Genomic DNA, 17,472 nt, shown 5'->3' with positions numbered 1-17,472 from the left:
TGGGGGGGGGGGGGGGGGGGGGGGGGGGGGGGGGGGGGGGGGGGGGGGGGGGGGGGGGGGGTTGGAGCCAATCCCAGCCGACATCGGGCGAAAGGCGGGATACACCCTGGACAGGCCGCCAGTTATTTTATTGATAAAATGTTTAATTGGTTAATTAATAAAATAATCTGCAGATGAAGTTGTAGCAGCCTTCAGTGCTACTGTACGTGCACTGAGTTGTACAGTGATATTTTGACATATTCACTTGGCCATTTTTCCCAACAGTGTTGTCTTGTTAGCTGATTTTTAGATTGAGTCAGTTAGCGGAGTTTGCTAATACATAATCGAATACATAATTAGGGCGGTTTGTAAGATGGATCAAAAATGTACCACTGTCTAGGAAATATAGCCTATAATCTGTCCCGCTTATGTAATATAATCAACTGTAATACCACCTTGTTAGTCAAATGCTTTCTGTCCATTTCAGAGCCAATTTCCGAGTTCAGTTCAGTGTTATTTTGTTGAAGATGTCACAAGATGATTTAAGAGGTGTACAAAGTAGAGAGAGCAAACCTTCAGCTGCTTCAGATGCTGTTAATCGCGAAGATCAGCATCTAACGGATCCCTGAATTTCATGCACATTGGCTGGAATTAGTTGTGTGTGTTCATGAATTTTGAAACATTTAGAGGTGCCTGATCTTGCACCATAATATTTACTTGCCGCTGCTATAGTGAGACAGTCCTCGCCATGTGTGTCATGTGACTACTGCCTGGTCTTTATTTATTAAGGAGCTGCAAACAGCAGTCAATTTTTCTTGGCGCTGCATCCTGACATAAGAACCTAATATCAAGAACCAGCTTGCTGCATTACATAACCAGAAATCCAGCTCCACTCTCTCCCTCTCCGATATCAAAATGTGTGTTTTGTTCTGCGGTGTTATTAAGAATCCAAATATTCCCAGCAGCTGGCCCCTACTTTCCTCCCTCGCTCTCTGTTGTGCTCTCTCTCACTGTGCGTCTCTGTTCCTCTCACTTTCCAACCTCAAAACCTAATGGGTGAAAGGCAATTGAAACAGGGCTGACCACAAACGTTTTCAGTCAGCATTCCGGCAGGATGAGAACAGTGGATCCACTGAAGATGCTGAGCCCCCAATCAAGACCGTCTTTGTTCACCAAACACAATCTGTTCATAGGGCCGTCACACGAACAGGGATGTAAGACAGTGTTCTGCGATGGGAGTCATTGACATGCTTCCTGAAGACTACAACTGGTTCCTTTTAATTTCTCTATCGGCCTGGATTGAGCTCATCAGATGATGAAAGGGAAGAGTTGATGCGGACGGATAGTCGTGTTGGGTCAGTTTAAGAGTCAGGTTGTTCACATTGAATTTGACAGCCACCAGATTTCTATCTCGGTTCCTTTAATGGAAAGGCAAAGCGCACATGGAAACAAGTGTCCTTTGGGTTACAGAAGATGACTCACAAATTATGTTGGACTCCTAGTGCATTAATGAAACAAATATAATCATATCATATTTGTATGCAATCACTTTTTCCACCACTGAGCCACAAAACGAGAGACTTGAGCCTGCGATTGACTGTATTTCTACAGGCTAATCCTTTCCTTCAGGGCGTGTCTGGTTATATCACTCTGATTGGATTACTAGAGAGAAGTGTATTATTGTGTATGTATTATTTTACAGAATAATAGATTGGTTGTTTATTTCTACAAATTAGATAGTGCCTTCCCAGATCCCTCTGCATGTTTGCTGGTACAATTCCTAGCCACAAGATGGGAGTATGAGCCCATTTTATGACTGTGCCTGGTTCAGCGCCTTGACCGAGAACTTCAATATCATGATTGATTTTCACAGGAGCGGATCTCACTCTGTATCTTTGGCTTACATTACTGGGGTGGTTGGATCAAAATATGCTATAAATTTCAGTTGATGCATTGTTGTAAATGCTGTGGCACCTGTTTCAATTTTTTTCCAAATAATCATCACTTGAATATGAAATTTGAAGTTTTAGCTACATCTTGTGAAGGATTATGTTGATTTACGGTAATAATCATTTGATTGACACCTAAACAAAGTTGGATGGACGGAGAGAAGGTCAAACAGTATTCTCTTTTGTGAGGAATGATCACTTCGGACAAACTAGCTCCTGCTGGGTGATAACCCTGGCCTTGGCCATTAAATCCTGACAAGTCAATCCTGAATCAGTGTCCACAGAAACTTTCAATAGTCATAGACTTGTAAAGCATTAGTAAAGGCTTCTGTGATCTTCCATTTGTGTCCCAACTGCTGACCTTTGACCTCTGACCCCGCTGTTATTACCCCTAACCCTACATTAACCCAGTCAGCACAGGGATCTGAACCGTCCAACCCTGCAGTCCGGAATAGCGCCTTTTTTCCCCTTATGTAAGATAAGAAAATAATCAATTCCATCACCTCACTTAGTTAATGGCCCGTTGAGAAGATTGGCTCCTGCTTTCATGCTGAAATTAAAAAATGTTAAAAGAGACTGGCGGGTTGGCGTTAGTGAGAGCTTTCCATGAAAGAGTTTTTCCCTCTTGCACGGTGCAGCCATTGTAATATTTGGAGAGGACTGGTTTAATATAGATGATGGTGCACTCTGTGTGTTATTTTTTTAATTATTTCTGGTCTTAAATCGACATGTCTGTGTGTGATTTTGTAGTCTGCTACAGTACGTTTTTAGAGTCTAAAAACTAGTGGCGGCGATTGTGTTAGCAATGACAGATAAGTGTAGTGGCGGATTGATCACTGCAAGCATCCTACTATATCTGGATCAAGTCGGAACTGCCACAACTCTGAACCAGCTGTGGAAGGGCCTTAAGATGTGATTCCTCTAATGGCCGCTAAATCTAAAATTACAGTGTTCTTTAAAGAAGATGTCATGGTTTTAAGAGGGGTATATTTAAAGGCGTGTTTTCTTAATTGACAGGTGTAGTACACTCAGCCATGGTGGCTCCTACTTGCTCAGCCCATCTCAGCTCCACCCAGGCGCCCCCATGTTGCCCAAAATTTGATTATCTGGCTCCAAAAAGTGACCATGATCCTAAGCTTCAAAATATCCCATCAGAAATGCATAGGGCGATGTCGCAAAGGCTGCGTCCATGGTTTTCTGCAGCCTTTAATTTGGAGAGGCAGCCACTGATAGCCTGGCTGCAGCAAAGTGTACGGTTCCTCAGAATGTCTAAAACTAGCTACATACATATATTTTTATGTTTGAAGCAGTTGCCAGTGCCACAGTTTGATGTCCATCTGAAAACTGAAAAGTGGCAGAAAACAAAAGAATAGCACCAAAGATAGGCAATTATTTTAAGATTTTTAGAGCATAGATGAGAATTCTCTTCAGTGTATTGCAAATTCAGTTTCAGCTTTTCTTTGAGCTCCTGTGTAGCCATCAGAAACTAAGGGAGAGCAGAAGTCGAAGGTGATAATTGCTGTTTCTTAGATATTCAAAGAACGCAGTTTGTATGATCAGTCCATCTAACTAACTGGTTTTCCTTATCTTGTTTCTTCACAGTAACTTCTCCAACTACAGGAATCGCTTCAGCATGCCAGGCCAGACTGAGAGCCTGTGGTACAGGTGAGGGAGAAGAAAACATCTCGGTCTTATGGAATAACAGTTGTTACTGTAGTTAAGGTGGACTTTGGGGATGTGAAAGATCCACAAGCAGTTACAGACAGAAAACGTCCAATCAAAAGTGGATGCTAGTCACACACACAGAGCTAGGAAAGAGAAATCATTTCTTTTCCAACAGGGGCCCCATGTGAAGTATCATGTGAAGGTTTACCAAACCTCCTACTGTATTTCAGTAAGCATTAATGAGCTGTAAGAAGCAGCCCAGAGGAATTGGCAGCAGGATAATGCAGAGCTCCCTTCTCTTAGTTTAGTTTGCCTCGCCTATCTCAGGGACATAGGGACTACACAAAGGAGCTAAACATCTGACTGGGGGACTCACACCCCGCTACAGACCCCCTCTTCGCAGACAGTAAGATAATATCTTGTTAGACCACAGGCCGGCTGCCCACTCCTCAATCCATGGATCTTCCCTCATGTGCACGGTTAGGAACAAGGGGAGGCTTAGGGGAACACTGGAGAGGCAATCTGAAACCCTGCAACTGCTACTGGAAACTGTTCAGTTTCAACATACAGTGCACATGTACAGAACACATACTTTTCCATTAACCCCGCAGGATGAATGTGTAAGCGCTCACAGTACATTAAGGACCTTATTCAATAAAGTGGACCTGGCTCTACATTCTCCAGCAACATGTCAGAGACAAAGCGTTGCCTGGATTTTGGTGTATTTTGCACACTATCTGGAGTTTAAAGTGAGGCCTGTTCGTGCTTACGGGCCGACTTTCAGCATGCTTCCTAGACTGGTTCAAGGTTGTGTATCATTTTAACGACGTGTGTCCACAGCTGGAATCTGGGGTCGGCGCACATCATCTCCCTCTCCACTGAGGTTTATTTCTATCTCGAATTTGGCCTGGAGCTCCTCTTCAAGCAGTATGAGTGGCTGCAGAAAGACCTGGAGGTTAACGACCACACCAATTACATGTGTTCATGATGGCTAAGTGCTCTCCGTTGTTCCCACACTTGCTCTCTAACTTTCTCTTCTTTTCCATTTGAGCACAATGTTGTCTTTCAACGTACAGCCATTCTCTCTTCCTCCATTGTAAATCTATTGATTTTTCATTACATCAAATTGCATCACCTCTGTCTTCCTATCCCAGTCTGACAACAACATTTACGTATGCATGTGCTCACCACTTCCTTCTCCCAAACCTAGGAGGCCAACAAGCCAGAGAACCGAGCACTGCGTCCGTGGATCATCACCATGGGGCACAGACCCATGTACTGCTCCGATGACGACCAGGACGACTGTACCAACTTTGACTCCTATGTATGTAAACCACAGAAACCACTTTTATAATGTACACAGCAACCTAAACTACTGGTTTCTTCACATTACCAGAGAGTATTGGCGTCAAGATTACTTGTGATCAAACTCATACTCAGACAGTTTTATAGCAAACATGAACATAGAACAGGAAGTCAAGAGAAACTTTAAAGTCTGGCTCAGTGAAGGAGGAAGGTGCCACTCACACATCTGCTCGGTCTCAAGTTTGGAAATTCCTGTTGTTATAGCTTAGCTGCATTCTTGGTGGCAGACATTTTATTATCAAAGCATAATTATTAACATTTTGGTAATGTGACTGTGTACCTAACATCATTTTATTTGATTTGGGCAAGCAAAAGAACTTCTGTCATTATCATTATTTTGTAAATTGCCAACAGAGGACTCGTTCGCAGGATTCCTTCTCTGCTGTGTTGCCTGACATTTTGATTTCCCCTGGCAAAAGACGTGTCAAGCATGTTGCAAGCTGGCCAGTCCACATCGCAGCCCATAAGCACACTGAGTTTGGTATGCTGTCATAATCACTGTAATTTGGACCAAATGGTTTCCACTTAGACTTACTTCTCTCAGCACTTGGCACTATTTGAGGGGAGACTGGCATGGGCATGATGGGGCTCTATCAGGTAGTGTTTCAGGTAGCAGGTAGTGTTTCGGACACTAATGCCAGTCCATGCTGTCGTTATTCCTTTCTGTTTTATCTCAGGTCCGACTAGGACGGAATGACACCAAACCGCCAGCTCCTGGTCTAGAGGATCTATTTTACCACTACGGTATGGTCTCTATTTGACAACCAGCTGTGTGCTGCTAATGGGTGTTTAAGATCACAAATTTGCATGCTCAGACAGACTAATGTCCTCGCAGTTGCAGAGAGCGCAGCAATACAAACATCTTTTATTAAAAAGGCAGGCCCTTTGGTCTGGCTAACATCCCAACAGCCCATTTGCAAATGTTTTTCCTGTATTACATTTCTCAGACTTTTGTTTGTTGCATTTAATTATTTAACTTGTGGTAGAGCATAGAGAGTTTTGGTTGCTCTGATCTTAAGCTTTTGTTGATTGCTGAGAAATCTCAAAATTAAAATGGCAGAGGATCTGAGCAATATTCGATTACACAGCAGAATGTGTTTAATTGAGCTGTTTGGGCAGTTATTTTTTCTGTGGAAGGTTTGCTGATCATCAAATATCTTTCACAGGAGTTGATCTGGAGTTGTGGGCACATGAGCACACATATGAGAGGCTTTGGCCTGTCTATGGTGACAAGGTCAGCCCCTGCATTCTTAATTCACCATCATTCTTACATCTATAGTCTTTGTTTTGAATCAGTGAAAGAAACTTGCTGTGTTTTTCTCTTTAGGTGTACAATGGGAGCAAAGAGCAGCCTTATGTGAACCCAAAAGCTCCAGTACACATTATCACAGGCTCTGCTGTAAGTACTTTCACATCACTGTTAACATTTTCCACACAGATGAATGCATAAATTGACAGCGGCATCAACAAAAACAATGTTATGCATTGTACACAGTCCTTTCTGTGCAGCAGTTGGTCTGCCACATGAGTTTAGTACCAACTGTTAAGTGTTTTCTGATGTGGTGGTGAGCAGAGCAGGGCATGCTTAGTCATCCAACCACAGAGGGATTAGTCATAGGCATATCAAAATGCGGCCAGTCTCACACCGAAACACAGCCACAGCTGTAAATGTCACACAGGGCTTTGTGGACAGAGCTCGAGAGAGAGAGAGTGAGGCATTCAGCTCATCACAAATAGATTTGGTTTAATCATTGTTCTCAATTGTCTGCAGGGCTGCAGAGAGAAGACCGATAGGTTCAATCCAAACCCCAAAGAATGGAGTGCCTTCCGCAGCACAGACTATGGCTACACCCGCATGCAAGTGGTCAACGCCACCCACATTTATTTGGAGCAGGTCTCTGATGACCAGGTAAGCCCACGTGGAATAGCACGCACACAAGCACAGCAAAGGTGAACATATGCATTTAAAGGTCAAAGGGTATTGCTCAGGTGATAACAAAGACTTTTCTGTGTGTTCCAGTATGGCAAGGTGATTGACAGCATATGGGTGGTGAAGGAAAAGCATGGCTTCTCTGCCTGGTTTTGATGACTGCCATCCTTAAAAAAAAACTGCTAATAAATGCACTTGAACTTTTGCTGCTTTATCAAACCAGTTATGCACTGATGCTGAAAAGTGTTCATTCCTCATCATTCAGCTTTTCAAACTAAAAAGTAGTGAATCTTTTGATTTCAAACATTTTCCCACTATGTTTTTAAGACCACTTCACAATCATCTACTACAAATGAATGCAATATAAGTCACAGGACAGTATTTTGTAAACATGATTTTTTTTTATTGTTTGAATAAATTCTGCTTTTTTGTGGATCTCTTGATTATTCCTTCCTCGAAAACCATTACTTTTTTTAGTTTGACTTTTCATCAACAGGTAGCTGTAGGATGTTGGCTGATTAAACTATTGACAATAGACACAGACCGCATGAGTCTGGCAGACACCAGGCCCCATTCCATTCAGAGTATATTTTTCATCTCAAAAATCTGGAAATGCACTTACACAGATCAGATCTTCCTTCTGTTATTCTATAAAGATGACAGATTCTCCCTTGGCTAATCCTATCACGATATTGTAACCTCATTTCCATGTCCGTCTGTGTGGCCGTCAGGACCTGAGACAAAAAAGGCACATGGAAGTGTACGCCAAAACAAAAGAATTGTTATGTAACTCAGGGATGCTTGTGACTTGGGCACATGCCGAGGCTCTTTCCCCAGAGGAGTGTTGCTCACGCCATGACTCTCACCACTATGTTGATATTAATTCCTTATAACAGCATGCTGCCTCTGATGAATATTGGCAGACACTCAGCGCAGATCTGCATGTGTCTGTGTTTAATTGTCTGTCTGCAAAATTCTGTTGAGACAACGGTAGTCTACATATACAAAAAGATTTGTTAACACAGAGTTAAAATACATTTGAACACACAGGTTATTTGGCAGACATTTTTATCCAAAGTGCACGCAATACTATGAGAGGTTTTGTTAATCACTGATGGAAAAACTGCAGTGAAGGACCAAAAACGCTAAGAAGACAAAACATTACAGCCGCTTACACTTTGTCAAGATGTGCCAGACAAGTCTGTAAAATCTGGACAAATCTCTAAGAAGCTGAAAGCTCTTGTAGAAAGTGTAGTCAGGCGTCAGTAGTATTTCTGTAAATCTAACCAAGGACTTGTTGAACCGCTCTCCGATCCCGATTCCCCGCAGCGCAGTGGTGTCTAGCAGATGAAGGAGACACGAGCATAGAGTGATCACACCTCACACTCACATGCTCTTGGTGTGCCTTCCCACTGCTAAATGCCACTCACGCACAGCCTCATGGTTGTAAAAGTATCTTTGTGGAGAAGGGCCCACACCACTGAGTTCCTTAACCTTTGACCTGCTCATGCTGTACTTTGTATATTGTTGTGTCCCGCTGAGTGAGAGACACAAGGAAAAAGTGGCGCTAAGTGCAGCCTGCAGAGACCAGCGGGGGGCCGGAGCGAAGAGAATGTGCTGCCAGATTTTAGCCTAGATTGAATCACTGCATTTGTTTGCAATTGTCAGTGACCACATTTATAGTCTAATAAAAGTTGGTTGTTTTCCAGTTAGTCATCTATGTACAATGTATGATGCAAAAATGGATGGATGGAAAGTTCTTTCCTTAAATAATGAGCGTGTAACGTGGCACGCACGTTCCCCATCATTTAGTTCATGTGATTTCCTAAAAATCCAGAATTAAAAAAACATTGATCACAATCCAGGAAAACAAGAGCAAGAAGAAAATAACATGTCACTTCAGATCGCATGCCTTTTGCTGAAATATGATGTGCTTATTAGTGCCTATGATAGAGGAACAGCAGGTCTGTGGTAGTGTGGTTAAGGGCTTTTGTTGACAGAAATTGATTCTTGCCTTTAATGGGGTTACAGGTTTTCTTGCACTTCCTTTAGCCAATGTATCTCCCTCAACCAAGTGTGATTTGTTAGTTTGCTTCAAGAGGAATTCTGTCTTTACTCTTTCATACATGAAGCAGACTGGTAACCAATTGAAATAACATCAGTAGTCCTGCTGGCAGTTTAATGTGTTAACATTTGGCTGGAATTTTCCCTGTTAGTCCTCATAAGGTTAGTTTGACATTGGAATCCATTGCCACTTGATGACCTGCTGTCTGGTAAGCCTACTAAACTTCCTGAGACACTGACATGACCGCGAGGCCTTCCCACTTTAGTTAACTTCATTGCAGCTGACTAATTTCTATCAACAGCTATTTATCCTTTCCCAAGAATAAGGCTCAGTAAACCCTAAAAGTAATGAGCTCTCTTAAGACCACATGTGAAATTGGGAAGCAGATGTCTCTTTCTCTACACCAAACAGCCATGAAGCCTCTCTATAAGACCTCTCAGAACCCCCTTCAGTTAAACTATGTGGCTTACCAACATTTTTTATCTATTTTGGAGAGTCTCTAGTAGCTCTCACATTCAACAACAAACTCCCTACGGAGACAGGAGATTGCTTCTGTGTGGTATTTCTTTCCAAGGGTGATCAAGGGGCAGCACTTGATCACAGGGTTAAACTGTGGAGACGGGGGACATATGTAATGAATTCAAGGACCTCAGATGCTGGATCTTGAGGATATTTCATCAATCCAGAAGCTCAGTGTTCTTCCAGAACCAAAGCGCCACTATTAAGCAGCCTCAGACCACCAGCAAAATAAACAGCCAAGTACAGTCTGCCTAGGAACATCACAGCACATTCTTGCCATAATTCCACTCTCAACGTCCACACCACAATAACTTACAGTGCTTCAGAATATGGCATCAACAGAAACACAGCGTGTGCACTGTATATTGCCACAGTAAATCTGAGGTAAACATGACAGCACCCACACTGAAACAGGGTTTTGTTTTTATGCTTTTTATGCTTACAAATTGTTTGAGGGACATACAAAACACATTTTCTCAATTAGAGAAGCGCAAACCACAATAGATAAGACTGGGCATCTGATGAAAGCAGTATATTATTTCTGGAGATATGGGCGGCAGGCTGCATGGGTCGAAATAGCACTGAAAGTGAAGTCTTAAGAATCCTTACTAAGAACCACCAATGGGAGTCAAACGGCATGTGTCTCGTCTCCACACAGGTGTAAATCACACTAGTATAACAGGGAGACATGTCCACTTTCTAAATGTGCACAGTTTTGATTGATTACCATAAACACATGTACTGTATGTTGTTACCATTTGTAAGACCCAAAAGGTCTACAGCAGATGCTGTTTAAGTTACTAAGCGAATGTCAGTACACTGAATGCTACAGTTAGTCTCCCTGTGAACCTTTAGATCCAGCTGAATAAATTAGAGCAATGATTCCCAACCAGGGTAGGCTCCTTGTACCCTAAAGGGTTACCTCTGCAGTACTTGGAGGGATTGAGTTGTTCAACTAATTAAAAAAATGGAAATAAAGATAAAAAAATATATAGACCCTTTCAGTTAGCTTTAACACCTGAAAACATGTTGTGATTTCAGCGGCCAATGACTGGAACCAATTACAAAAACAACCTGAAACTCTGTCTGTGATATTACCTGATCATTCCATGTCATTTTTAAACATATTCTCCATTTTACTTTGTTGTTTTTAACTTTTGCCCATTATATTTTTGTTTACCAATATGGCATATTAGCATTTATTTTGCATAGGCCTACTTATCTTGTCATAGCTTACTTATTAATCTGTGTAGTTGGTTGCAAATATTATTGCACATATATGCTGGAATGTCATTCGCTCAGATATGAAATTTGTATAGACTTGATCAAAGTGAACAGACTTGATTTTGACATCTATTCTAAGGAGTGCTCTTTGCTATAGTACCAGTGTCACTGTATTATACTGGGTGGATAAGATAAGATACATGCCTTTGGTGTGAGAGATCTGGTTCAATTCCCCACTGTGGTGCGTCCACCAATGTGTCCCTCAGCAAGACACTTAACCTGTAGTTGCTCCAGAGGCGTGCAACCTCTGACATATATAGCAATTGTAAGTCGCTTTGGATAAAAGCGTCAGCTAAATGTAAATGTATAAGTCATTTAATTCATACCTCTTTATACCACATTTGTATTTTATGTGAAACTACATGTTATACTGCATGACTTTGGCTATCTTGACCAGGTCGCTGTTGTAAATGACAATACGTTCTCAATCGGCTTACCTGGTTAAATAACGGTTAAATAAAATAAAAATAAAATAAAAAGAAAGTGATTGATAGTGCGTGAAAACAGCGACAAGCGAGGAGAGATGTCTAAACAGTTAAACAGCTAACAATAATAAAAAATGGTCGGAAATAGAGAAAGCCAAAAGTAATTAAACTTACTTCAAATAATTTAGTTATGGATAAATGGTTGCAATGGCTAAAAGTACTAAAATAATACTAAAATAGTTAATAGCTTAAAGTATTGTGGTCAAAATGGCAAAATTAGTGGGGAAATGGAAAAGGTTAAGTGGATAAATAGTTAGCTCATGGATAAATGGTTGAAATAGTTAGCATAAAGGGGCTATATGCAGTTTTCAACAGCCACTATTGGTGCGGTTTTAAGATTACAGTCAAGTGCGAGCTTGTACGTGTGCTCAAACTCATGAGCAAGCAGAATCCGACACACCTAGACCGAAACATCAGGAGACAGCTACACACAACATGCTGGAAACTCATTTAAACTCCCACTGCAACATTACAGAAATATTTTTAAGAGCTTGAGGTTGAAGTAATCCATGCTCATTACATGATTACGTTTATGATTACGCCGATGAGATACATTAGCATTAGCTCATCTGCCTGCTTTTCAGTAACTTACGCTATTATTTACTTTTCACTGGAGGCTCAGCAATGTGATGACGATGACAAAATGTTTAGTGAGCTAGATGGAATTTTATAAATGAGATTGTTGCCACACTTTCTAACAGTTAGACCGCAGTAACGTTACTATAGTGAATGAGTCTTCCACTGTGGTGTTGTCCGGTGCCGTTATTTTGCATTATTGTATATTATGTGGGTCACGTAAGTTACAGCAACTGAGACAGGTGAAGAAGCTGTGTACCTGAGTATGGGTAAAATCAAAATAAATCTAAATCGAACGTTACGAAGCAAACAGCGGCAGATCTGTGCTGAAGTAGCTGACTGCCCGTGCCTTGCACTACTATAGGCTAGTAAAAACAAATCACTCCACATTTGCTTTGTACAATACTTCCTTTTTTTGCAGACTAAAATCAATTTGACATATTACCGGTGGTACACAGGATAGTAACATGGATCACGTTAGCTGGCGAAGTAATATTGAAAGATTTTGCACCAGATAATGTGTTGGAGTCTGTGTTGTAGTCTATGTTGTGCTGGAAGCTGGCCGTTGGTGTTGGTGGACTGCAATTTCGTTAGCTGCGGTGTTGTCACTGTAATTGGCAAGAGGCTCGGGAGTGCGCATGCAGAGAACCAGACCCGATTCCTTCACATAAGAAGCCGAATTGTGGCTGGTCGAAGCAACAGAGAAACAGGTGTATGATTAATTTATAAGTGATTTCAATGAAAACTATATATAGCCGTTTAAAGTAAGCTTTAACTTTACTTAATGGACAAATGGTTGAAATAGTTAGCTTTAAGTGATAAATAAATACTTAAAATAGTTAGCTTAAAATAAATCTGATAGTAAATAGTAATAAATTAACTTTAAATAGACTGTATAGTAATATCATTCAACCTTCACCCCTATAATGTACAGTGTGTGATTACAGATGGAATGTTTCCATGCAGTTCTGACCACACAAGCACATAAACAGGCAACCCAAATATGTAGCTTGGAACCTTCAGTGGCAGTGCTCCTGGTGTAATGCATCCTGATTAGTAATGGTGCAATTTATCAGGAAGACTATTTAGTCAAGCAAGAAGAACGCAGTGGGCCTATAAGACCCACCATCATCATCGTGCAACAGTGAAAGGGTTTGGCCCCACATTTTTTGTGTCCGTGTATCTTCTCATTTTCAAGTCATTAATCTTTCCCACTAAGCAGAAGAACCTCCGGATCCACAGGTTATGTTGTCCTGCATACAGCCGAGGTTGTTTTTGAAAGCTACAACAGGCCAACCTGAGACTCCTCACGGTCTGCAGGAAGTGCTAGCTTTGTGCCAGGGGGCAGAGATTCAACTCATTAACTTGGAGCCTCAACACTTGAGGGGCCTTGAGAGCTGAGCGACAACAGAGATACCACATTGGCTGCTGTTGGCAGGCAGAGCCGGGGCATGTCACTCGGTTCAAGAAGTCCGTGTTCGGGTTATGTCCCCTAAAAAAATTCTCATTCAGCAGCCTGCCTAGTGTAGGGAAACTAAATTTGCCATGCCTGATCTGTCGACAATATGACATTGGACTTCTTGCCAGTGACTGACTGCAAAGAAAGCCTTGCTATGCTGAAATGAGCAAGAGTATGCATTGTGGCATGCATTCTTATACTTTCCAAAGGGATGTTATTGTCTCATGGAAATTATGTCTTGTTGTGGGCTTCCTTATCACCTAGATGTCACAACATCAACTTGTTTTGTGATTACACCTCACCTATTGTCGAAAGCAACTACTGCTGAATATGTTTACCCCTGTCCTCTAAGTCAGTCCACAAAGATCCAACTCATTTAACTACTGCACATGCTCTCAGGGTCCCGTCATGCCTGCCTGATTAAGGCAAATTGCACTGTAGAGCTGTCTTTTCTCACAGGCTGGCACTGCTGACCAAATGCTCTCACAGAATGCAGCATGTTATTGAGAACAATCCCAGGCTCATTATGCCTCTCCTGTGTCCTAAATGTTGCGCATGCCAGACAGTCTGTCTCCTTTAACTTTGGTTACTGTTAGGTTCTCACACTTGGCTCCAAATATCAGTGAGGCTTGTCATTGTTTGAAGTTTTGCTAACAATGTAATGTTCTTGTTGATCCTTGTACTGTGAACTTCACATTACTGTACAGCACAGGCTATGTTGAGGTGAACAGCCCACCTTTATCATTTCAGGTACAAAGGCTTCACTCTTTCAGCACTTGAGATCTGAGCTCTAGCAAAGAAAAGGTCAGTGGGTGGTTTCCAATACATGTCAAGTGTTTTACAGGAACGGTGCAAAAACTCCTTTTAAGCTCTACTTTTAAAACCATTTAGATAGGAATGAGGTGATTAACGAATAATGGATTTTGCATTCAAAACTCAACCACTCTTGCCCCCTTACAAATGTCACAAAGAGAGCCTGAGGACTCTGCGAGTGTTCTCAACCTTCTAGGCACGTGTAGAGGCCACACTTCACACTCCTCGCATTGGGAAACAAATACAGGGGTGGAAACCGCAAGCCTTTCTAAGCATTTTAAACACATGCCTGCTGCTACGATTTCACATGACAATCACCCAATTGCAGTAAGCAATTCCAGCAGTGCCCAAAGGATATAATTTAGCTCTGTTAACAGTGTTATGACAAGGGCATAACCTGACTCTAGACATAAGACAATATTTCAACACCTTATTTCCCATGGGGAGTTTATGCAGGATTTTTCTGTAGGAACTCCAGTGGCAGCCACAATGCTACTGTTGGGGCGGCGAGCACTGATGAACCTTTCAGCACTCACCAAAAAGACCTAAAGTTCATGTGTCAACACAGAATACCTCCCCTGGTTTGGAGCACTCAGGAGTGCTCTGTGTGGCCCCTGGTTCTGGCTGACACATTGGCCAAAAAGGGGTCAGGAACGTAGCCTAAAGCCTATGTGTGCGTGTCAGGGAGGAGGGCTGCTTGTAACCGAGCAAGGGATAAAATAGAAATAGATGATGGGCAGCAATGAAAGCGGTCTCTGTCCTAAAAGCCACATTTCAGGCTGTAAAGGTAATCATCCCGGGGAGACAGTATCCAGTGTTGTTTTTGAAAGAGTCATACTAGACTGTCTTACTGACGTTAAAGCGGTTTTCAATGTTTATGGAGATCCAAATGAATGGGCAATGTAGATCTCCAGTGTACCTTGAAAAAAAAAACTCCTTTCTTCACCACCCTGTTGGATTAGAACCGAATGACTGGCTTGCTGCAAAAACACAGATGTCTCACATCACAGAATAGAATGTATTCAGAGAATCTGTCGAGCAATGGCAGGCGGTTTTGTCCATAGAGAACATTCATGTCCTTGGCCTGATATCATGCTACAAGTGGACTCAGATAGACAGGTATGTCCGCTGTCTAGACCCATGAGGATACCTTATCTTTCTATACCTAGGTCATTTAGATGAATCTGGCTTGGAACAAGGGATTAGGCTTGGTGATACTTGCCATAGATGAGTTATAATGTAACCAAAAAAATTGACATAGCACTATTTATTGGTGAAAAAATAGCCTGCAAAGTATGCAGCAATTTGTTAATACACTGTTTTAGTCATGTTAGCTGTATGGGACTAGGGGTGACGATGTTGGTCAGTACAAGTGGTGGACGAAGTACACAAATCCTGAACTTACCATTGCTAAATATTACTCCACTAAAAGTAGAAGTCTTCAATTTACATTTCTACTTGGGTCAAAGTACAAAATTACCTGCTTTCTCCCTCTGGGATGTAGTGGAATAGAAGTATAAAGTGGCTTAAAAAGAAAATACTCAAGTAAAGTACAGTGCCATGACATTTTGGATACATACTCATGGTTCTCACGAGGTGGCGACTGCTGACTTTTATGATCCTCCTGAGCATCGCAAACATTATACCTGGTACCTGTTAGCATTTAAGTGCTAAGTACAGCCTCACATAGCAGTGTGGCTGTGTAGACTTTTTAAATCAGATATGATATAATGATTAGAATTTTTCAGTGAAGAACAAATGTAAGCCACACACTGACAACAGATTACATTCTTCTTAGGTGATAACAGAAACAGGTGGTTGCAGTTTTTGAACCAAGCAGCCAAGGAAGCTAACAAAACCATGACTTGGAGTGTTGTTCTATGTTACAATAAGTATGTTTGACCACCCATTAAATGGACCAAGGCATGAATTTGGGCAGAGAGAAGCAAATCATCCAATGGCTTGGAACTAGTTTTGTGTGGCCACTGACCGCTGGAAGAGCTTGTTCAAACAGACCCAGACTGAAAGACTTAATGACCGTGCTGACAGCAGTCATTCGAGATGTCTAGTGAGGCTGGAGTGCTGTGGCTGTGAGGGAGAGAGTCCTACAGCTGCAGAGAAAAAGGGAGGGATGTTGTGGTTGCCGTCTCTTTATGTAAGCTCCAGAGAAAAGAGGCGCTTGAGATTCATTTTTAAATGCAATATTTGCTCTCCCACCAAACCTAAACCAACAGAATATAGGATATACAGTCCCATGGCAGTCTGCTGTGTTTTTCCTGCCACCTCAAACGTGTTGCCATTTGCTCCAATGTCATCTCAATTAAGCATCAGCACGTGGACAGAGAACAGCTCAGACTTAAAAGTAGGTTTGTGTTTTTGTAAGGTAGTGGTGAGTTTGGATTGCATCCTAAATATAATCGCTCATAGTCTGGAGTACATTTTGCTGATTTGATTGATTCCACAAAACCCATGAGCTATTTACACGTGCTTAACACGTGCTGGCCAGCAATGGATGTGCATAAGTAGAGAAAACAGTGGCAGCAAAGGTGGTGCAATTACAAAGAAGCAACTTCTAGACATTTCAAGTAATCTCAAAAACTATTTTCCATTTTCTAGAAAAAGATGCACTGTTGCAATCAGGAATTCAGGTAATGTGTATATACATATATATCAACTACATTCAGAATGTTCACCCTAAAAGATTCTTTAAATGTCTTGATAATCTCAGACACTGTTTTTCATAAATTCTGTCATTCCCCAGCCTTTATCCCTGCAGATGTCCTCAGGTCTTTGGGCCTCTTTATCTGATAGAGACTTGGTCTGCTGCTACATTTTGATCCCTCTGATGTGGACCAGGCCAAAGAAAATAAGAGGATCCAGATATCAAAAGCTCTCAAAAGATCCTCATCTATATACAGGCACACTGTATATACAGTAGTTACAAAACCAAACACTTTCACTTTTAAAAGATATTGTCTTCTCTCTAGTCAGTATAACAGCAACCTGCCACATGAAGTAGACTTCATGGATAAATCAACAGGTAGCGGCCATTTGATTACCTGAGCTTTTTCACCATAAAACAGCTGTCTGCTTCATCTAGAAAAAATGTTAATGAAAGCGGCGAGAGTGAACTAAAATGTTAAACCAAATAAATGAGCTGAAAGACGCTAAAAAGCTCCAATCGGGCCATAACTCTCTGTGGGTTCACCTTTTACATTACATTACACATTACATTTACACCGTTGTTTATATAAAAATATTAATCCAAGCAGCTTTAAAGCTAGTGACAACATAGCTGCTTTTTGCATAACAGAAGAATGTAAGGCCATGGCATCATTGGAGAAAGAGCTAGAACAAATGGGAGGGAGAGGAGAAAGCGTGAG

The 17,472-nt window shown here is 41.6% G+C and overlaps 2 protein-coding genes across 4 annotated transcripts in view; one reads left to right on the top strand and one right to left on the bottom strand.

Moving 5' to 3' along the window:
• The window catches only part of acp7 (acid phosphatase 7, tartrate resistant (putative)), a 16,420-nt gene extending 9,097 nt beyond the window's left edge, over positions 1–7,323 (top strand). For both annotated transcript variants that reach the window (XM_046062742.1, XM_046062743.1), the window contains exons 7-14: positions 3,531–3,593; positions 4,434–4,548; positions 4,804–4,917; positions 5,636–5,702; positions 6,125–6,192; positions 6,286–6,357; positions 6,730–6,867; positions 6,979–7,323. In XM_046062742.1, coding sequence (XP_045918698.1) covers positions 3,531–3,593; positions 4,434–4,548; positions 4,804–4,917; positions 5,636–5,702; positions 6,125–6,192; positions 6,286–6,357; positions 6,730–6,867; positions 6,979–7,044 — 703 coding nt within the window. In that variant the 3' untranslated portion in view covers positions 7,045–7,323. The remainder of the gene's footprint in view (positions 1–3,530; positions 3,594–4,433; positions 4,549–4,803; positions 4,918–5,635; positions 5,703–6,124; positions 6,193–6,285; positions 6,358–6,729; positions 6,868–6,978) is intronic.
• The window catches only part of LOC123979033 (KATNB1-like protein 1), a 77,785-nt gene that overhangs the window by 13,495 nt on the left and 46,818 nt on the right, over positions 1–17,472 (bottom strand). The gene's annotated exons all lie outside the window — the stretch shown is intronic.

Source organism: Micropterus dolomieu, linkage group LG11 (genome assembly GCF_021292245.1).
Source record: "Micropterus dolomieu isolate WLL.071019.BEF.003 ecotype Adirondacks linkage group LG11, ASM2129224v1, whole genome shotgun sequence".
NCBI lineage: Eukaryota > Metazoa > Chordata > Actinopteri > Centrarchiformes > Centrarchidae > Micropterus > Micropterus dolomieu.
The sequence above is the reverse complement of the archived record's forward strand: the minus strand, read 5'-3'. Positions and strand labels throughout refer to the sequence as shown.